At 32.6% G+C, this 22,999-nt stretch overlaps 2 protein-coding genes and 1 pseudogene across 4 annotated transcripts; 1 reads left to right on the plus strand and 2 right to left on the minus strand.

Moving 5' to 3' along the window:
- Positions 1–570: 570 nt before the first annotated feature.
- On the minus strand, positions 571–6,554 carry LOC114380111 (GTPase Der-like). Of its 2 annotated transcripts, XM_028339043.1 has the most exons (12): positions 6,120–6,552; positions 5,968–6,038; positions 5,709–5,792; positions 5,254–5,547; positions 4,506–4,645; positions 3,450–3,537; positions 3,024–3,203; positions 2,612–2,773; positions 2,316–2,509; positions 1,634–1,784; positions 1,166–1,331; positions 571–1,029 (listed from the first exon to the last, which is right to left on the minus strand). In XM_028339043.1, exons 1-12 carry the CDS (start codon positions 6,415–6,417, stop codon positions 959–961), a joined length of 1,899 nt encoding a protein of 632 aa, XP_028194844.1. In that variant the 5' UTR covers positions 6,418–6,552; the 3' UTR covers positions 571–958. The 2 variants fall into 2 exon arrangements, with proteins under 2 accessions (XP_028194844.1, XP_028194846.1); XM_028339045.1 differs by lacking the exon at positions 3,024–3,203 and having other exon boundaries at positions 6,120–6,554.
- Positions 6,555–7,305: 751 nt separating this feature from the next.
- Positions 7,306–10,917, minus strand: LOC114378394 (annotated as a pseudogene).
- An 833-nt stretch (positions 10,918–11,750) lies between these two features.
- LOC114379079 (nucleolar GTP-binding protein 1-like) lies at positions 11,751–14,990 on the plus strand. 2 transcript variants are annotated; one of them, XM_028337638.1, is made up of 3 exons: positions 11,751–11,911; positions 12,147–14,190; positions 14,447–14,990. In XM_028337638.1, the coding sequence occupies exon 2, from the start codon at positions 12,161–12,163 to the stop codon at positions 14,183–14,185; it is 2,025 nt and encodes a 674-aa protein (XP_028193439.1). In that variant the 5' UTR covers positions 11,751–11,911; positions 12,147–12,160; the 3' UTR covers positions 14,186–14,190; positions 14,447–14,990. The 2 variants fall into 2 exon arrangements, with proteins under 2 accessions (XP_028193439.1, XP_028193440.1); XM_028337639.1 differs by having other exon boundaries at positions 11,762–11,911; positions 12,143–14,190.
- The last annotated feature ends 8,009 nt before the right edge of the window (positions 14,991–22,999 follow it).

The following is a 22,999-nucleotide window of genomic DNA, read 5'->3' on the forward strand; positions in this document are numbered from 1 at the left end:
CCATAACCTGCAATAAATTCAAAAAGTACACATATTTGGTAATTTTTTAAAGAAAATTGTCTCTGTTTGGTAAAAAAAAGCCTATATATTATGTGTATATCCTTGATACAAAACTCACAAATTTAATATATTTCAGTTTATGCATTCAACAAGAAACTCATTAGTACAACTAGCAATCCATTAATCTAATAGCTGATGAAGTTGATCACCGACACAAGTTTGATAACATTGCTATCACAGTATCATCTACTCGCTCTTCAACTGAAACTGTCACAAAAAAGATGTGACATACGATACCTTCAAAGCTTTAACCATAATAATTGCCGAGGATATGTGAAATAAAGAGGTTAGGTTCAAGTGGGGAAAACAAACTTAAATACACATATCTTCCGAAGTCCGTAAATAAACGTAAATTATCAGCCACGAACCGATGACCAACGGAAAGAAGAATGTATAATAACGTCAAAAATATGAGAAAATGAGAGATGAAGGCATACTGCAGACATGTATATGCTTTCATGTTATTATTGCAAAGGATAAGAACCGATTATCAAATTAAATGCTAGCTGATAGAGAAATAGGTAGTTGCTTGTGGAATAACAAATACGAGGGATGTGGTTACAATTGTGGTCGTAATGTGACTACGAAACATTTTTATTCATTTGTCTGGATAAATGTACAATGCAATTGTTGACAGGGAATGTACTACGAGCCTCCGACCCCATAAATACAAAGTGCTTACTAAAGAATTACAGAATGATTACGATCAGTGTAAATATGTGACATATTCTCATCCAAACTCCAGGCCCCCATTTGGTCCTTGTAGAGATTTTACTAACCTTGATGGATTTCCAGGAAGCACGTGCATTTATGTAATTAAGTAATCCCAGATAAAAAGCTACTTCATTTTTCCAACACAAACAGAACAACCAGTACTTCCATGAGAAAATGTCTGATCCTATGGTGTAGTTGACACCAATTTTCGATCATTTGATGTAAGATTTTCTCGGGTCTTTGTTACAGGTTTGCCTGTGAGAAAAACATATATACATGTTTATAGCATCATTAACCATTTTTGGAGGTGGGAGCAGTAAAACACAAATAATGAAAGAAAAATGTGGGGGACATGATACCAATATACAATATTGATACTACAAATACATACCTTCATCTTTTCCCATTTTCCTTCTGCTGCGCCAGAGAAGTCGAATGGGTGTACCAGAAAAACCTGCATCTGTACGCAGTTGCTTCTCCATATAGCGCCGGTAAGTCTCAGGAAAAAGTTTTGCATCATTGACGAAGAACACAAATGTAGGTGGCCTTATAGCAGCCTGAAAGAGGAGATCCAGTTAGAATATAAAGTAATTAAATATATTTTTTATTTATGAGTACAAAGAGTATAACCAAAGGAGCTTGTGAGTAAAATCATACAGCACTAATCATTTCGATCATTTTCTCGAGACAAATTTTCACCAATATATATTACTCCGTAAAACATCCTAATAAATGCAATGGGAACGTCTGTAACATGAATAATAAAAATGACATAACAAGAATGCATCCAAACATTTACAGTAAACTAAAAGACAAACAATAACAACTATTAACTACCATCATTACACAATCCAAATACCTGAGTGCAATAGTAAACACGCCCTCTTTTTCCACCGCGTGTCCTGGGAGGAGGCTTAAAACCTACTGCTTCCTGAACTACTTGATTCAATATAGAAGTCCCAAGTCTTCTTGATCTCTCCTTTTCAACTTCAATAGCAGCAACAATAATCCTATTGGTCAAAACAACAATAAGCAATCAACTATCTACTTAGGAGATCAACTCCAATGAAAAATATCAATAAGTAAAAAATTTAACAATTATTATACCATGTTAATATCTACATCCAAGAAAACTTATTCACCACTAAAATTTATCTGACACTAATCGTGTGCTACATCCAGAAAAACAAAGCTAGCTCATATCCAAATAAAAATGATTCTGAAAAGAGCCATGTTCTCAAGTCCATTTCTATGTGCATTCCTCAAGCTCCAGAAGTGGCCAAGGATTTTTTTTTTTTTTTACCACACATCAAGAAATACCAGAACATACAAAATTGTGCAGAGACAAAAATGTGACTACTACTTTAAGTCTACCATGACCCCTACATTGCAACTGGTAATTTCAACAAAACATAAAGCTTGAACCTCATTCACCTATGAATGGAGAACTTGTTTTAAAGGGAAAGTTGGAGGAATTCAAAGCATGGAATTAGCATACTATGCAGCATAAATGCATCGATAAATTTTCAGATAAAACATACTTGTCAACACTATGACCAGCTACAGCAGTAGAATAAACAATTGGAGCCCAGACAAGTGAGCGAAGCTTCTCCCTGACATCTTGCTCATAGTATGATGCAGTCTGCTGGTTTTTATTTGGTATTGTATCCCACTTGTTTACAACTATCACACAACCTTTCCCTTCTTTTTCTATCCTTTCAGCTATCTTGTAGTCCTTCAACAGACACTTAAATAGTTAAGTGGGGCAAAAAGTAATACTATATATGATGAAAACCAATCTGATTTTCATGTAACAAATAAAAGCATTATCACGAACCTGTTCTGTGATACAAGCCATGGCCTCGATGACAAGAGCAACAACATCAGAACGACGAATAGCACGAAATGCTCGATTCACTGATAAAGCCTCTGTTGTACTCCCAGCTGAAGCAATGGCTGTTCTTTTCCTGATTCCAGCAGTATCAATAAGTTGGAACTTCTAGAGAAAGAAAATAAGAAAATAATTATTGTGCTGACTCAAAATTCTAAAAGATTACCAAATCACTACAACAATCTGGTATGGTCCAAAAAACATACAGCCTTAAACAAAAATGGGATGGGGAAAACCTTATAACCAACTAATCATTTTCAAATTTTCATTCTCAAAATGTAATAGAACATTTGAATTAAGACTTGTTTTTGGTATTACACACCAAGTAATTACTAATTAGTCACCAAAAAAATCAAACCTGTCCATCTGGTCCAGTAAATTCAGTATCAATAGCATCACGGGTAGTGCCACTGATGGGGCTGACTATTGTTCTGTCCTCACCAACCAGTGCATTCAAAATGCTACTTTTGCCAACATTAGGTCTACCAACAATTGAAATTGCTGGAACATAATCTTCTTCAACAAGATTATTAGATTCCTATAGGTTAGCAGAAAGTAAATTATAAATTGAAAAATGAAGGGTCTCAAAAGATGAATTAAAACAAGTTGATCCAAATTGTACAGTGAACAAGAATAATTCCAACTGAATCTAATGACTTATTATTGGATGGTGCAACCGTATGGTCAAATCAACTTGCTTGCAACATAAAAGTAGAAAAAAGCTAAATTTACCCATTGTCAATGATATATACAGAAGAGAATGCAGCCTTCATAGAAAACAAACCTCAATTTTCTGTAGGCCAGAACAAACAAGGTCAAGAAGCTCTCCAGTTCCAGTCCCTGAGATAGCTGATATTGGAAGTGGTTCAAATCTGATATAACCACAACAAAAACTTGCTGATTACAACATATGACACTTAGAAAACATCAATAAACAATATGATGCAACTATGCAAAAAATGCCACTCTGCATGCTTAGCCACTAAAAAATTCATATTTCCTGGGTTGTCAGAGAAAGTTTTGTCAATCTCTTATACTTTTAATTCTATATTAAAGATGTATCATGGTGTGATCCTGAACAATTTTATGACTTATAAAAGGTCCAAGTCATCAAGAGAAATGAATTTTCTTTATAAATATGTGATATCTTAATCACATGAATATATAAAACTGCATAACAATATATATCCTATGCCTGATCATAGTTATTTCCCTCCTCATAATTACTCACATGAACTAATAAGAGTAAATATGAAGTCGCACATAGTAAAAAACAAAGTAAATTGAAATAAACAAGGGTGATTCTGAAACATAATTGGGGTAAAAAGTGATATTCACATCTTTTTGAATTTACCCATTTTAGTTGAACTAACCAAATTTAGTTTAACACTAGCAACATCACATCATAATTAAGATAACAGTTTACCACCTGAACTAGCTATTTACTGAAAAAGTTAACCACTAACATAAGTAATTGATACAATTCCCCTTCATGGTCAATTAAGGTTAAATGATGGCAATGCCAAAGTAAGTATCAATAACGCCTTCAACCTCAATTGCATCTTAGAAGTGCCACACAAACAATTAATGCTTTTTTTTTTAAAAAAAGAGCACAATTAATGCTTGTTGAGGCACATTCAAGATCATATTCATGAATTTCCAAAACCAAGCATACCATAGATCAAATTCTTGTCCTAGATATCCATGTCATGGAAACATCAGATGGTGAACATTATTTATTAAACTACTTAAGTGTCATGACCATTTTCCACTATGGCCACACTTCAGGCATGTAACCTGCCCACCCACTCGGGAGTGCATCCTCACAGAATTAGCTTACCCAAGGGACCAAAATTCAGATGCCTGCATAATTCTTTTGCGTGGAGATTCACACTTGTTAACTGCAAGAATGACATATTTATCTGAGTAGTTTTTACGTAGCCAATCAGCAATTTCCTCGTCTGCTGCTGTTAGACCGGCCTGCTCAACATAATAGTCATTACTGTCTTCAGGTCATTTGGAGCAGCTTATTTTGATTTAAAATAGAGTAAATAGTATACACATTGACAGTGTAAAGAAATATTACACTCATTGAATCACAAACTATCATGTATAGTAAGTTTGTTGACTTTTACAATAAATACCTTAAAAGTCATACCAACAATGACTTTTGATTGGTTGGTTGTGTAAAACTTTTTACATTAACAGTACATAGCATTTAAACTCTTTAAAATAAGTCCTAAAACAACAAAATTTGATGTCCCATTTTGATGGTGTATAACTATGTCAACTGTAACCAGAAAGCACCACAGAAACTCAAAGCAGTAAAATAAAGCTAAAAGCTTCCAAGATTCAACCAGATTCCAGAATTACCAAAAAATGTCTAATAATGCTTGTGGCCTGGGAGGAATGGATTGCCCATCCTATACTTAATACAAGTAAATATCACCTTTTAACATACATATCTTGCAATCCTTTTTTATATATTTATTATATTACAATAAAAGTCAAGCAGGGAAAAAGATACAGCCTTGGAGAAGGAAAATCATAATATAGTGCAAGATGTAATATGTGAGCATACAAAATACCTGACCATCAACCAGAAAAATAATCACAGATGATTCTTCCACAGCTGCAGTTGCTTGTCTCTCAATCATTGAGGGCATCCTGGCAACAGCTGCCTCTCTAACAGCAAGTGGAATGCCATCCATACCAATGGTAGTAGTAATAGCCAACTCTTCCATAACAGTAGCTTGTGATTTTGAAACGGTGATAACCCCACCTGTGTCGACTACCATGAATTCATGCTCTCCCCAATACGATCGACCATACAAACGATCCCTGGTGACCCCAGGTTCATCCACCACAATTGCCCTGTTTCCCTACAATTTGAGCAGTAGTAAGGAGAGGTAGGTAAGGTAACTATCATAATAGATCAATTTCAACATTCAGATTTTAGACACGTTGAAATTTCGAACTGTATTTCCCTAAAACATGAGAACATATAAGGAGGAAAATTAAAGCAAGAAGAAATATTCAATACCCCAACAAGACGATTAAATAATGCTGATTTGCCAACATTTGGCCTTCCAACAATTGCAACCCTTGGGAGAAGATTGTCAGGAATCTGCCATTCAAATTAAATGAGGTTTAGCAAATGACCCTGTTTATTTAAAACTCTTCAAAAGAAATAATTCAACTCCTCCTAACTAGTTGCCAACAATAAAGAAAGAGTATCTATTTAAAAATAAGTATTCCGTGCTTATCATCACCGTAACAACAAAACTGAATGTCATACTAACAATTTTTGTTCTACGTGGACTCTTCCTGCGTGATTGAGCTGATTCCTTGCGATCACTTTTCTCCTCGTCTTCTGAAATCACCAAACACAGAAAGGTCGATATTGAAGACTCACTACAAAGACGAGCAAAAGCTCAATGAAAAGAAGACTCACCAATGCTCAAAATTTGAGACAGAGAGCTTGAATACGCTTCGACGGCATCCTTGGCTTCTTGCTCGAGGGCGACGAGATCGAGGTCGTCCAATTCGCCCGATTCTTCATCGTCGTCGACGCTGCCGGAAAATTCGCCGGCGGTTGGACGGAGGACGGAGCGGGATAGGCTCCGGCGAGTGAGCTTCTGGCGAGAAAGGATTGAAGAGGAGAAGGGAAGAGTGTTGTGGAATGGGAAAATGGGGTTTAGGGTTTTAGCGAGAGTGAAAGAGATAGGTGTTAGTGTTAGAGTGCGTGCCATGAGTAACTATATCTCAATTCTCAGGATTCAACATTTGGCGGGGTTTATCTCTATTCCTCTCCCCTCAATTCGCCTTTTTCCACACCGCATTAACAAATATCTTATTTTCACACACAGACATATCTTTTTGAGCGCTTCTTTTCAGACAAAATTTAGGTGCTTCATTTTAAGAATTTTACCCTGATTTTAATGAAACAATTTATAATATAATATTGCACTTATATTCTGTTTAAGTATTTTTAATGTTATTTATATTTCATTAATAGAATGTCAGAATAACATATTTATTACAAATTAAAAAATATGGAAAATAATTATAAAAATTCACCCAAGTCCTATCTTTGTTTTAATTAAGCATTTTTTATCAACATGTTATGAATCCATTTTTTTGTTGATTTTCACAATTTTTTAATCAATTTAATATTTTTTACCAGTTCTTTTCAACGAGTTTAGTTAAATCAAACATTGGGTTAATTCACTGGTTTTTCGATAAAACCGGGCTGATTTGATCCAATTTTCAAAACATAACTATAAACTTTGTTTCTCTTTTCTTTTCTTAAACAACGACATAATTGACAAATAATAATCAATGTTATCTTAAAGCTTTAAAATAAAAAATAAATGTAATTTTATTTTCAAAAATGCCACAAAAAAATGGCGAAGGTAGCACTGTATACAAACATAATGCGGTTTTCATGCCTATTTTCATTCAACAATAGTAAAGGCTTGACAAATTATCAAACTCAAAAACTGACAATTGGCACAATTTGGTAACAATTCAATCGGAGAAAACTACAATTTAGTGGGCCGAAGCTAAAACTTCCAAATGATGCTATGCAAGTTTGTTTTGTCCATGGCTCCATGCCATAGTAAATATTTTTTCATTGATTAAATTCCAAAATAAGAAATTCTTCATTTAATAATTGCATCTTAAGGTACATAGTGAATAAACTGAATAAAGTCTAAAGCAAACCATGACAAGGTATATACACATTTTAATTGGAAACACAGAATAATGGAAGCTACTAATTTCTCACCCACCTTAAACAGCTATCCTTCTCTCTATAAAATACTTCTTATTTCCCTAAACATGCATATAAAAACGCTACAGAACAAAAGATCAGAAAATCTACGTGTATACCCACATTTGCGAATGCTTTGTTGTGGCCAATTGAAAGGGAAGATGGAAGTTGCATTCCCCTGACACATCAGCCTGTTTTGTTTAGTGCCAGCAACTCTTGAATTTCTTATTCCTTTATGATGTTTTACTTGCTAACTCTGCAGAATCACACACTTGCGGGTTATCTGGTTTAACTTTTATTTTTACCGGATTCCCAATCTTCGATTTATCTTCCATCCTAGCAATTTCTAAAGCTTTTGTACATACTGGAAAACTCTGATCATCCCAGAACTCCAAAATCACACCAGAACCTATGCATGTTCTTCCCTCATAGAAGGCCGCAAACTGGCCAGCTGCTAGGCCTTGATCATCTTCAGATATGCAGACAACAGCAGAGCGACACTGGCCATCTCCTTCCACTTCCATTTGTAAGCTACAATCATAGAATCCAGGACCATGTCTCACCTGAAAAGGTTAAGATGCCATAACTATTGAGTACTACAAAAATGGAAAATGCTTTTAATAACCGGGAAGAGAAATTGGTATTCAAGTAATCCACCTTGCATTGAAGCTGACTTGTCTGGCCTGGGGGCAACCCACTAAGCCATTTAAAAGAGCCAACACAGAATACACGCCTTCTTTTGTCAAAGGAAAAGTAATTTCTTGACACAAAAACTACATTGTTTTTAAAACCAAAATCCCCGATGTTTGCCAAGGAAATCTCCTGTCTCAGCTTCCAGGATGATACCTTCTCTCTCCCCAATATGTCTGGTAACAAATTCACTGAATCTTATCTATAACTCAAAAAGGGAACAGAGATAGAAACAGAAAAGAAATCAAACTTCAAGACTTGCTTCTAAACAATAATATAATGTCATTAATATTTTAAAATAGAAAATTAAAGAATGGTTACAATAATTCATAATGGACACGACCATAAGTGTCATATTTATTTTAATCTTCCACTTTTAGAACCGTCTGAAAGTTCAAAAGTGAGTTGTAAAGACTTCTCATCACCATGAAATAGATATGATATAAAGGAGCTGTTCACTCCACATACCTTGCCCAAAAAGCATATTCCTTGGGAATCCTTTCTATCCTTATTTGGTAGATCAAATTTTGTGGCAAGCTTGCGGACTTCATCCTGCAGATGATGTGGCAGGAGATAAAAATTAGATTAAAAATTTCTTCAAAACATAGTTTTAGAAAAAAAAACTTCATACAGAAAAGTTTAACATGTTAGCCTTTATAAATGGTTTACTGCAAAATAGCATCCAAATATCAATCTCAACCTACAATAATGGCACTTAAAAAATTATTTCATAAATATATTCAGAAAACATCCTGCCTGAATTCTCATGTCAGCACTCATAAAATGGGATAGCAAGTGGTGTTTTAAAGGAAGAAAAAAAAATGTCAGACACAGGATGAAAAAAGAAAAAGAAAAAACTTCAAATAGAGCAAGATAACTTGTTGTCCTTAAATGTAGAAATGGTTAATAAAGTGCAGCCTCCAAATTTAAACCCCAAAAAAAAAAACAATTAAAGGCACAAGAAAATTTAACAAATATATTCCAAATGCTTACTGCTTGAATTCTAGTGATAGACATCATAAGTGACTGAATCACAGACAAATTTAAATAATTTAAGCACTGAAAAAGGTACAAATTCACAACAAACCTTGGGAATACAACCAAGCGGAAAAAGAAGTCGCCTCAGCTGGGATTGTGAGAGGTGTGAAAGGAAGTATGTTTGATCCTTTACCTAAAATTTTAAAATCACATTAGGATGTAACAGCATCCAAAAACTATTTCCGAGTAATAAAAAGGCTAGCAAAGAAATATGCAAAACTTAATACTACCATAAACAATTTATATAAGCTAATCAGCAAAGATTCTTCAGACAGCACTGAAAGTACAGAAATATCACCTATGTATAAACCACAAACACAAACAAGATCTTGTAACCATAAATTTATATCTCATATTGGTACCATGTCTTGTGATAGTTCCAGAACAGAAGGCTCATCCATCCAATCAGCACATGGGTGGATAACATTTGCATAATGCCCAGAGGCAACATAGTCAAAACCCATGCCACCAATTGCATCCAAGAATGCACCTGACAAAAACATTTGACTAATGAAATAAAAAGAAAGCACATGAACCAAACTACAATGAGGTCAGATTGGATTCATTGAACAGGACTGGATGCATACCAAACTTTATTCTTGTATTGCAGAGAACATCAGGGTTAGGGGTTCGGCCACTACTATACTCTTCAATGAGGTAAGAAACCTGATATGCAGGTGAGTAATAAGTCAAATAAGTGGCAGCCGAGACCTACACTATTGCAATTAGAATACATTTTGGTCCTATTTGGATAAACTTCTCATTAAGCATTTATAAGAGAAGAAAATAAGAAAATAAAATGAACTAAGTTGTCAAATAAGTTAAAATTATAGAAGCTCTTAAATTTAATTTCCATAAAAGCTTATTTTAACTTAGCATAAACTAATTTTAACTTACGGGGGAAACTTAATCATTTTATCTTTTTATTGTCTTTGCTTATAAGTGCTTATTCAAAAGTTTATCCAAACAAGGCCTTGTCAGCTTAAAATTATCAGAATGTAAATAACAGAAAATGTTATTGCTTATTAAAGGGAAAGGGAATAAAATATTAGACATAAGTAGCTAAATCGGTCTTGCATACCACATTGTTCCAGTATTCATCGGTTAAATGAACAACTTCTAACGGCACATCAACCTGCAAATACAAGTACAAACACCATTAGTAATGTATTGGTGAGTAAAATCTACAACAATAAAGACGTTGGAAAGAAACTGACCTGATTACAAACATCTTTAGCATACTTCAAATCCTCTTCCCAGGGGCACTCCGACCAAAAGTTCTCGAAATCTTCCTACAGAAAAACCACGCGTGAGAAAGCAACAGCCACAATAACAATGACCTAATTCAATTTTGAATGGGAAGAAGGAAGGCGTACTTGGAACCATATCTTGAGGTAGAAAGCGGTGCAGGAGTGACCGGCGGCGTGGAGCAGCCGGAGAGCGACGCTGCTATCGACGCCTCCGCTGACGAGAACGGCGACTCGAAGCGGCGAGTTCTGCGGCATGGAGCAGCGGAGGTAGCGGTCAAGGTCGCCGGAGAGAGGAGGCGAGGGCTGCGCGACGGCGGAAAAAGAAGGTCGACAGAAAAGCTTGAAGCTGCGACATCGAGGCCTAGGGTTTAGCGTGTGGAGATTTTGGCATGTGAAGGCAGTTAGAGGCGGAGAAGCCATTGGCCTCCAAATCCAATTCCATGGCACCGCCACCTTCCACATATCAGACACCTCATCCGTTTCAGGAAAACACACTTGCCCGGATTTCTGTATTATTTCAATTTTCTATTTTTTTATTTTATTTAAAGTTTTTTACCTCTATTTTCTAAATGGAAGTCAATAATTTTTTTTAAAAAAAAATATTATCAACTGTTACAAATTAAAAATAACTTTATATAACAGTTTAAATTCTTTGTTATAGATTCAAAATGCAACTAATATTTTAACTAAACACTATACAAAATAAATATTTGATTTTATGCAATTAAATTGAAAGAAAAAAAAGTGATGCATTAACGTTGATAATAGTTTTAACTTTTAACTTTCATCCAAACAAAACTCCTTGCATTATTTATCAAAGGAGTTAGAAGATGAGCACGAGGGACATCATTATCAATTAACTTAAGAGTTATTTTTGAGTTTGATTCTCAAATGATAATATTAGCCTTTTTTTTTTATTATGGTTAAACTCTTATGAATTATGTACACCATTTGAGATGGTTCTCTATCTGGTTCTTTATACAGTCCAACTCAACTCATAAGAAAAATCACTCTTTTTAATTCTACCATATAAATGGTCTATTATTTGTGATTAGATTAGATAAAAATATAATTTTTTTACATATTTTCTTGTAATTAAATTCTTAAAATAAGTCACAAGAAAAAGCTTTTTTCATCACTGATTTTATGCTGTTTTATCATCATTTACGGTTGGGTAAAACAAAAAAAAAATACATCAAGGTAAAATAAAAAAGTTCTACAGCAGTATTTTAATTATTTAATTTAATGTGATATAGTAATGGGCTGATACTAATCCAATAGTTTTACTGGGCCGGGTTGGGTTGCAATGCAGCAATTGTTTACCTTCTCCAAACTAAAACCCTCATTCTACCCTACGTACTAGTTTCTTTCGTTTGAGTCGGTGTCTGCCTGCAGCCTCCAACAAAACAGAGTCTATAAGATTCATTCATCACATAACCGCAAAACCTTCGCTCGCGTTCACAACACAAACCCTAGAAGCCAACGTTTTTCAGGGTGAGTCTCTCCTTCGCGTGCTAATCCATATAGTCGCTTGTTAATTTCTCAGGTTTGGGCTTCGGATCCCAACTTTATGTGGCTCCATGGATTTAATTTATCTTGTATTTTATTTATGATTCATTCCAGATTCTCAATACCTGTATCTCGTTTTACTTTTGTAGTCCATTTTTTATTCAGTGCTTTTGTAATAAAAATTGTTAATTTTCAGTTATAATTTTTCTGTGGTAGGAAGGTTGTTAGAGCACGATGGTTCAGTATAATTTTAAGAAGATCACTGTGGTGCCAAATGGGAAGGATGTCGTCGACATCATCCTCTCTCGCACCCAGCGTCAGACACCAACCGTTGTGCACAAAGGATATGCTATTTCACGGCTTCGCCAATTCTACATGCGCAAAGTGAAGTATACTCAGCAGAATTTTCATGACAAGCTCTCCACAATAATCGACGAGTTCCCCAGGCTCGACGATATTCATCCTTTCTATGGCGATCTCCTCCATGTGCTCTACAATAAGGACCACTACAAGCTTGCTCTTGGCCAAATTAACACTGCCAGGAATCTCATTGGTAAGATTGCCAAAGACTATGTGAAGTTGTTGAAGTATGGTGACTCGCTGTATCGGTGCAAGTGTCTTAAGGTGGCTGCTCTTGGCCGCATGTGCACTGTGATCAAGAGGGTTGGCCCGAGTTTGGCTTATCTAGAACAGGTCAGACAGCACATGGCTAGGCTTCCCTCTATTGATCCAAATACGAGGACTATCTTGATCTGTGGATATCCCAATGTTGGCAAGAGCTCGTTCATTAACAAGATTACTAGAGCTGATGTGGATGTGCAGCCCTATGCTTTCACTACAAAGTCTCTCTTTGTGGGTCATACTGATTATAAATACCTGAGGTACCAAGTAATTGATACACCAGGGATTTTGGACAGGCCTTTTGAAGATCGTAATATTATTGAGATGTGCAGTATCACTGCTCTAGCACATTTGAGAGCCGCGATATTGTTTTTCTTGGACGTGTCTGGGTCTTGTGGTTACAGTATTGCTCAGCAGGCAGCTCTGTTTCACAGCATCAAGTCTTTGTTTATGAACAAGCCGTTGATTATAGTCTGCAACAAGACTGACTTGCAGCCACTTGAGGGGATATCTGAGGAAGACATGAAGTTGGTCAATGAGATGAAAGCGGAAGCCTTGAAGACTCTAGTTGGTCAAGGTGGTGAGCCTACAGACAATAACAGTGTATTGTTGACCATGAGCACTTTGACAGAAGAAGGGGTAATTGCTGTGAAAAATGCAGCATGTGAGAGGTTATTGGATCAGAGGGTGGAGATAAAGATGAAATCAAAGAAAATTAATGACTGCTTGAACAGGTTTCATGTTGCAGTACCAAAGCCTCGTGACCAGAAGGAAAGGCCTCCATGTATTCCTCAAGCAGTTTTAGAAGCTAAAGCTAAGCAAGCAGCTGAGAAGGAAAAGAGAAAAACTGAAAAGGATCTGGAGGATGAGAATGGTGGGGCGGGTGTATACTCAATGAACTTGAGAAAGAATTACATTTTGGCCGATGATGAATGGAAAGAGGATGTGCTGCCAGAAATTTTGGATGGACACAATGTGTATGATTTCATTGATCCTGATATTCTGCATAGGGTTGAAGAGTTGGAAAGAGAAGAAGGGATGAGACAGGAAGAAGCTGAGGATGGTGATTTTGAGATTGATGGAACTGAATTGACGCCCGAGCAGCAAGCAGCTTTAGCTGAGATTAGGAAAAAGAAAAGCTTGCTCATCCAGCAGCATAGGATCAAAAAGAGCAATGCAGAGAATCGGCCAACTGTTCCAAGGAAGTTTGATAAGGACAAGCAGTTCACCTCAGAAAGAATGGGAAGGCAATTGTCATCTTTGGGGCTTGATCCCACTTTGGCAATTAAGAGAATGCGCAGCAGATCTGCTTCTAGAGGTCGGAAAAGGGAAAGATCGCCTGAAATGAGAAGTGCTGATGGTATGGATATTGATGGTGATACACCTAGCAAAAAACAGCGTCTGAGTAGATCACTGTCACGGTCCAGGTCAGTGTCACGCCCACCACATGAAGTTGTGCCTGGAGAAGGTTACAAGGATTCTGCTCAAAAGGTCAAGGCAATTAAACTTGCAAAGAAATCTGTCAAGAAGAGAAACAAGGATGCCCGTCGTGGAGAAGCTGATAGAGTCATACCTAATCTGAAGCCCAAGCACTTGTTTTCTGGGAAGCGTTCCAATGGAAAAACTGAGAGACGCTAGGACAGGTATGTGCTTCGCTATGCAGCTTGCTTTGTTTATATTATAGCTAGTCTGCACACCAAAATTTCATTAATTGCTCTTGTAGATGTAGGAAGCCATTGAATGCTTTTTTTGTCACTGATGACTAATCTCAGCTTTATCGATTAGTAGTTGATTTAGACTTTTGAAATTTACCTAATTAGTTATACATGTTTTGTGGTTTTAGAAGATGTTTTTCAGTATTCACAACTCACTGGTGTTTGTAAATTATTTTCTCTGCAGGGGATGCTGTTTTCTTCATTTTAGAGACACCTGTTGGCATTTTTCGTGGCTGCCAAAATTTTGTTATTTCATATTAGTGTTTTGTGTTGGAGTTTAAGGTGCTGTGTTGGCAACATAGTTTACTTATACATCTCTGCCTTTTATTATTATTGTTATCAAACTTGTCATTCTTTAAGTTGCAATGTTACAGTTTCCTTTGTTGGTATTTACTTATTTAGTTCAATGTCGGAGACCTCTATGAATCAAGGAAGCTGCTGTTTTGAATTTTATGAGTCACAACATTGACTGTTGTTATTGGAACTTGGAAGTTAGTTCCTTCCTTCTAGTTTGATTGCTCTTTAATCTCAACTTCCACATGTGGGTGATTTTGTTCTAGTATTGCTCAAACTGGTTTAAATATTGTATGCAATATACAATAAAAGGCTCACGAGATAGGATAGCAGCACCCTATTGGTTCATCGGAGGGGGGATACACTGTGTTGGAGGGCCTTTATTGTATGTAATGTAAGGATAATATGCTCAATGAAGAACCACATTTGATCTATGATTTGAATTAGCTGTTTAAGTAGTCATGCTTGTGTAATATTGTCACTTAGACTAAACATTAATATAGTCTACAGAATGATGAAATTCAAGACCAAAGTTTTGATTAAGATAACTTTTTCCGTTAACTTGATTTATATCTCTTAGGTTCTAACCCTTGGAAACAGATATTCAAGATGGAAAAAAACTGTTTTATTGGTTTGGTGGTGTATGTGTGTGCTTACAGAGGCATAATTGGTGATGTGTTTGATTCTTCCGGTTCCTCTACTGCCAGATATTGCTCGATATACTTTTGTGATTTTATGTATAATATGCTGTTATGCATGTGTATTTTGTGAAAAGTAAAAGTACAGAATTAAAGGAGTGGTAGTGGCTACCAACAGCATAATAGACTTCAGAACTGGTTTCTACAAGTCAATAAACTGGTTTAGAAGTTGGTTTTTGCAAAACCAATTTGAAACTGTTAACTGATTCCAAAGCAGGTTTGAAAGTGGTTCATAGGTTCGGAATCGGTTTTGAATATATTCAAGTGGTTCCTTTAAATGATCACTAATTGATGAAAATAATTTCGAAACAAAGTCTTATTTCATTTGGTACAAAAAGAGCAATTTAAAGGAACAAATTCTTTTTTATAATATTACATATAACTTCATTTTTTATTATATTTTTCTACACAAATTCTTCTTTAAGTTTCAAATTATTATACTGATATTTTTTTACTGCCACAAGAGAGGTGAACGTATTGATTAAAATATCAAGAGATATTTTTGTAATTACATGACCACTAATTGATGGAAATAAATTTGAAATAAAACCTTGTTTCATTTGGTACAACAAGAGCAATTAATTGATGAAAATAATTTTGAAATAAAGCCTTATTTCATTTGGTATAACAAGAGCAATTTAAAGGAACAAAAGTTCTTAATAAATAAAGAGTAAATTACAATAATATCCTTTTTTATGGTATTACATATAACTTCATTTTTTTATTATATTTTTTTACACTACTTTTCCTTTTAAGTTTTAATATATTATACATATGTTTCAAAACATTACACGGCCATAGCCTGCATAGAAATTAAACCTACTCTTATTGCATTACAGGAGTTATTAAAATGAAATTCTAATTAATTTTAATTATAGATTAATGCTAAAAAATATACTACTGTATTTTTTTAAGGAAAATACTGTATTTAACATATTACATTTTAGTTTTTCCAATTCTACTTTATATTTATCTAAGTTTTCTCCGTATTTGAATTAGAACCTACTCATAGTCACTTTCAAAAATCATTTGTTCTTCCCACCCCAAATCAATTCCCTGCAAGAAGAGGGACTCATGCAAACCTAACAAAACTTATATATGCATAAATGTGATACCTCTTCAACATTTCCTCAAATTTTAATGATTAAAAAATTGAGAAATATTTGTGTAATTACATGAAACTTTAGGAAGTGTTTTTATAATTTGTTCATAAATAAATAAAAGAAACAAAGAGTAAAAAGTACGTACCTCTGCATCACTACTAATATGTAATTGTATGAAAATGAGAATTAATGGAGTGATTATATTCATTTTCATTATAAAGCATGGAGCTTCAATTCTACCCTGGAAATACGGAATTAGTGAGTTTATAAGGTTTTTTAACAATGGTTAGTTTTTTTAGTGTAGTTCACTTATCAGTTTCTTATTAGAAATTTCTACCATGTCCTTCAAGTAAACCAGTGGTACGGGTGATTATACCAGCATTTACAAGTTATTAAATTTTACATTTGAAGTATAAGGGATGAGGATAAATACTATTACGAGTCTTGCATTGAATAAACTAAAATATTAATATGATAATTAAGTTATGAGACTCCCTTATAATTAGTCTTTTGGTCTTTTTTTCTTCTTTGTATGCTTAAATAATTTAACAAATAATTTCTATTGAAAATTGAGTAACAACTAGATTAAGGGATAACCACTGTGCTAATTAATAAGCTGTTACGTGTATTAAATTACCGATTTGTAGGGAGTAAGCATGTAAAAAATTTCTCTAAAAAATAAAATAAAGCATGTAAAGATTAATTTTTTAGATTACAATATGTCGTATACTTAAGTCATAATATAGGCATGAGTTCTACCGAAACAAGAGACATATAAAGAAAATAAGTGATTTTATTTTATGTTTTACTTTGGGAGTTATATAATGTAAGCTAGAAGGACAACAATATATATTTCTATTAAAGAAAAAAGAGCATAAGTGTTAAATATTTACTCACTTATAAACAATTAGAAAACATTGGATACGCTATATTGGGCTGTAAATATGTGTATATAGAAAGTGTTTAAAAAATATTCAAAGAAAAATGATTTTATTCACAATAAAAAATATAAATTAATATATACATTGTAATATTTAAATTTTAAAATTATGTAATTAATAAAATGTATTATATGTTTATTGATTAAAAAGGATTAAGAAATTAAAAATCTTATTTGATCGGGTAATTAAGCAAGGCCAACCTTGACTCTTTTTTTTATGGGTCCAAGGTGAAATAACAGTTTAGACTCTTTTATGTACAAATATTGAATATAAAAATTTATTGCATAAAAAAATAAACATGTAAATTTCATTAAAAATATTTACATTTTATTATATTAAGTGAATAACATAATTTTAACAAATTTAAAAAAGAGAATTTTTCATTCAGTTTACCACCCAAAAAAATTAGACACACAAATATTAATATAAAAGGTTACACATAATATGTATGTATAATTTTTCAATAACGATTTTATATAATTCTATTTCTCCTAACTTCTCCATTTTGTTTATTTTGTCCTCTCTATTTCTTTGTTCCTTTCTCATCACATCTCCTTTACATCTTTTTTTCTATCTTCTTACCACTCAAGATAGATGAATACACTTCCCAAAAGATATATAAGTATACAACATTTCCTATAAAATTTTTAAGGTCTTTAATTTTTCTAAACGTTTCTTAATAATAATAATAATAAAAGAAGTTAAAGGAATACTATTTCATTATGGTATTCTTTTTTAAGTAAATAAATGCATTATTCTTAAGATAAATATATTTTTTTTGCTTTAATGGCGTCAACTGTGTTTTTAAAACTTTAAACATGATATCTAAATATAATAAATGTTTTCTATCCTTAGAATTGTTTCCTTGAAGTTTAAAAATTGGATCTCTTTTCTCTTGCTACAACGTGTTGGTGTTGTGTTATATTATGAAATTTTTAATTGTTAAATAAATTTAATATATTAATTTTAAAATTATAATTTAATTTAAATTTTATATTTGACCTCCCTTAAAGAAATGATCTACTTCCATATCGTTTATAGTCGACAAAATATCCTTACTTTAGATTAAAGTTTACATATATTTTTATTTTTTATTAATATTTTAATTTTTAGTTTTAATTCTTTTATAATATTAGTTTTAGTTTATACGTATTTTTTTAAGACTCAATGATCTATTTGTTCTTTTATCTTATTTTTTTATTCAATTTGATTATTTATATTTTTAAAAGTTCAATATAATATTTTATCATATTTTTTTTCAATTGTTCTTTATTTTTTTTAAAAATTATTTGTTCCTTTTTTCTTATATTATATTTTGAGTTCAATTTCATCCTCTTTTTTTTTAAGTTTGATCATTTGATTTATTTAAGATTGATATCATTAATTATTTAAAAATAAACTTCTTTATTCAATTTCTCTTCTTTCCCACCACTTCATTTTTTAACAAAATCAATTTTGAATGGATTGAATAATTAAATTGAACAAAAAATAAGATAAATAATCAAAATAAATTTTTTAAAGATAAAAAACTAAATTAAACCAAACAAATATGATAAATGACCAAATTAAAATTTTTAAAAGATAAAACATCACATTGAAAAAAAAATAATTAAATAAGTATTTGGCCTTATTTTAAAAAACAAATACTTTAAGTTTCTTATCATAAGTTCATTGCATGTTGATATATTGCAGTAACGTGGAAAATCTTTTAATATTAATTTATGAATGTAATGCATTTAAGAAGATCGAGAAAAAAAATTAAAAATCAAGAGAGTATAGTGCTTTATAATCACATGGCATTTTAATTTGGATGAAAAAATATAAATTTTTACAAAAAGGAATTCTATTTATGAAAATACCATAAAATAATATAAAACATTATTGCATAGCTATATAGACTTTTTAAAAAAAAATTACCCTTTACCTGAGTCATCACCAGTAATTAATTAAAAATGAAAAAATAATTTCATATATATATGGTATCAAAAATCATAAAAAAACATATAATAATGAAAATAATATGTACAAAACTTTATTGAAAGGTCAATAGTTTAATTAAAGATACTCTTAAAATAATATGATTCCTCCTTATTAATTAACTAATACATAATTGTATTTGTAACAAAAAAAAAAAAACTATCTTTTCTCAATGTAACAAATTAATTTTTTTCTCTCATTACTTTGGTCACTTATTTTCTTAATTACTTATAATTTGATTGGGAAAATAGCTTTGGTGTTTATGGAAGCATACTAGATTTTTTTTAGTTATTGAAATTATTATGCTTTAATTAATTATTTTATTATTCTCTTTCGGTTTTTAATATGATAATATTTTTAAATGTTATAAATTAGGTTAGCATTAAAATATAAAAGCATTTGATCATCCATAGTGAATTAACTAAAATTAGATAGAAGAACTTATCAGGGAATTGAACCCAGTTAATAAGGATCTAAATAATATATATTAATTAAGAAATTTCAAATAATTTATTGACTTTTTTACTACTTAAAATGTTTACTAAATAATTTTTTATTTTTTACATAATAATGTCTTTTGAAATAAAAAAATCACCTTTTATTTCCACAATTAAGTGACATTAATTAAGATACTATTTTGTCAAAGAAAAATGTGTTAATATATGTTATATTTTCATTATTAATATTTCAAAAAAATATTAATAAGACACTCTTTATTATTAAGTGAAATGTGTATAAACTGGACCTATTAAATAATTTAAATCTCATTTCTTATTTAATGAGATTTACATAAATTTTACTCAATATTGAAATGTGTATTATTATTATTACTATTATTATTATTAACCATAAACCCATCAAGATAATAATACCATATATTCAATAAAATAAAAGTATCATAAATTAATTGTCATAATAAAAAATTGGGGAAATTACTCTCTCCACCCTGAAAGGCCTTCTCAAATGATAATCACACCCTTTTACTTTTTAATTAAACAAGCATTCACCTCCTTTATAATTTGATTATTAATCAGTACACACACTCCTCATTTTGTTTAATATGACGTACACAACCCCTTACAAAATAATAGACATTATACTGTTAATAGGAGGCACCCACAAAACCTTCTTTCACACCTCTAAACCCATGTGCCCATGTCACATAATTTCTATGAAGGCAAAATCAGTGTATTTTTCCTAAAGTTTGTTTAACTACCACTCAATTATATATAGTTAAATGTATTAAAATCATGTACATCTTACTACTATGTAATTGCTTATCCAGGTCAATTAATTAGTTTTACTCCGTCCAAGGCCATCTAAGACCAATACAGATTTTCATATTCATTCATAATTGATACCTACCATCATCTTTTTTTTTTTTTTTTCCACGTCTTGTTTTCTAGCTGTTTTATGATCAGAATCATGTATCCTAAGAAAACGTTCCCCGTATCATAATCCCACTGCCTTAGGAGATATAGCTAGTCCGTTACTCTGGTGGTTGCACTTTCTTAATTTTTTGCTAGTTTTTTAATGGCAAGTTTGTTGTTGGTAGGACCCCCCCCCCCCCCCCTCTCATCTAACTAAAGTCATGCTTGCTTATTTATGAGGTAATCAAACATGAACAGTACAAAACTTTGGCTAAAACATGCAGTACACAGAAAGCATGGAAAAGCTGAAGCCTTCGGATTTTGCTTGTTTCATCACTAATTTTAGCTAGCTATAGTTATAAATATATAAACTAATAATATCACATATAGATGTACGTAAGTATGTGGATGCATATTCAAACACGGATTAAGACATTACGTTCATGTTTTTTGGCTTGCTTGTTTCCCCGGTCGTTCTCTACTTTCGTTATTTATACTTTTCTACACTTTATTTTTTATTGATTAAAGATGCATTTCGAAGCAACTTGAAAATGGGTCATTTCTTATGATGTGATTCTGTGTGAAGGTTTTAGGATTTGTGGACATGAACCCTTTCGCATATTCTCTAGAGCCTGCACTACTATTTGCTAAAACTGTGATTAATCATTATTTTATTTGAAGTCAAAGCAATATGATGTGCTGTTAACGACATAAATTGGGACTCTGAGGTGGATAAATTTATGTTTGTTATTTTTCGTCCCTTCTTTCAATTTTATTTTTTCTACGTACCTGCACCTAAGCAAATATCCCTTGCCACATTTCTTAAACCTAAGCGAATCTGTAGCCACTTTCATAGTTTCATAAACACATGATTTTGTGACAGAAATATAACATCCACCCTCCCCTAGCTCATGCCCACTTGGTCCCTCTGGGAGGATGCCAATTTATTAAATTGATTGGTTCTTTTAACTTTTCCTTGTACTACACCTTGCAACTTTTTGACAATCCTTCTAACCTTTTGAGTTTGTAGAACTTGTATAAGGTGGTTACAAAAACTTACTATGAAAAAGATCAATCATAATAAATGTGTACAGAATGAGACTATAGAAAGGTTAGCCATTATCCTCATTCCAGTTGGATCTCCTTTCCTCGTGCAGAAGTGGGTCTCTACTTTATTCCTTATATTGAAAAGATTTTGGCTGTTTTGTTTTGATACATTCCAATTAATACTTAGTGCTTACACCAGTTACGCAGCTAGCAATGGATGGGCTTTATCTTTTTAGGGTTCAATTCTTCCAATAGTCATCTAATGTGCTTTTGAGAAGTGTTTAGGCTCCTATAACCACCACTTTAACTACCACAGTCCTCTCAGGATAGTTTTGCTACAAGTTATTAATTTATTTTTAAATAGGGAAGATAATTTAATTAATTAACCCTCATCGCTAAGATTTTATCATAAGTACGTCAGCAGATTGTTAACCTCCAATTTAAAATAAAGTAAATTTGGGGTCTAGATGTCAACTTGTTTTGAAGGTTGTAATGTTAATTAGTTTATTATATAAGGAAACTGCAATTGTCCATATGTTTATGTCCTTGCACTAAAAAGATGGTCCGAAAAGTCAATTATCGGTTGCACCATTTCTTTCTTCTTTTTGTAGCATGATTCACCTTTATGTGGAGAAGAATATGCATGACAAACCAAAGAAGGCTAAAGTGAATGACTTCCTTCAATTGCAATTTACTAAACCTTCTTTTCATTTACTATTAATGAAAGTCAGCATTTCTCTGCAAAATAGCACCTGCTGTATATGTGTTACTTAACCATAGCAGCTGGCAATCCGCAGTATATACCGAGACCACCCTACCCTTGGACCCATCTTTCATAGGAAGTTTTTATATAATTAGGATTTTTTACTTTTTAAAATGAAACTCTTAGCATCTTTACCAGTTTTTGTTCTCTTAATTGTGAATTATTCTGTTGTTCTTTATCTGAAATTTAATCACATTTAAAACATTCCATACCTTATAAAAAATATGTGTTATATCAAAATCAAATTCAGATTCTTTTTTATAAACTCTTGTTTTGCCAACGAAGTCATTAATTGGGTCTCTTGCTAGGATGTTTATAAAACCAACATGATTAAATACATAATTATTAAGGAATCTTTATTTTAATTTGGTGGGTGAAAGTAACAGCTTCATAGTATTGGCTTAATATCAATTAACATCGAAGTCAATTCTATCAGATCATCAATTTGGCAGTGACGAGATCCTCCATTACCAGCTAGATTGATCATGGATAATATTCATCATAGCGTATCCAGTGTTTTTTTTATACGAGATGCACTGATTTA

Source organism: Glycine soja, chromosome 12 (genome assembly GCF_004193775.1).
Source record: "Glycine soja cultivar W05 chromosome 12, ASM419377v2, whole genome shotgun sequence".
In the NCBI taxonomy this organism is placed as follows: domain Eukaryota; kingdom Viridiplantae; phylum Streptophyta; class Magnoliopsida; order Fabales; family Fabaceae; genus Glycine; species Glycine soja.

What these genes read in the sequence shown, in the direction of transcription:
- LOC114380111 (XM_028339043.1), bottom strand. Translation starts at nt 6,417, where the DNA reads ATGGCACGCACTCTAACACTAACACCTATCTCTTTCACTCTCGCTAAA. An exon ending in TATTTAATCGTCTTGTTGGG is followed by an intron (nt 5,548 to 5,708) that starts GTATTGAATATT and finishes CTCAAATTGTAG; the next exon opens with GGAAACAGGGCAATTGTGGT. An exon ending in TCTGAATTTTGGTCCCTTGG is followed by an intron (nt 3,538 to 4,505) that starts GTAAGCTAATTC and finishes TGGTTATATCAG; the next exon opens with ATTTGAACCACTTCCAATAT.
- LOC114379079 (XM_028337638.1), top strand. Translation starts at nt 12,161, where the DNA reads ATGGTTCAGTATAATTTTAAGAAGATCACTGTGGTGCCAAATGGGAAG.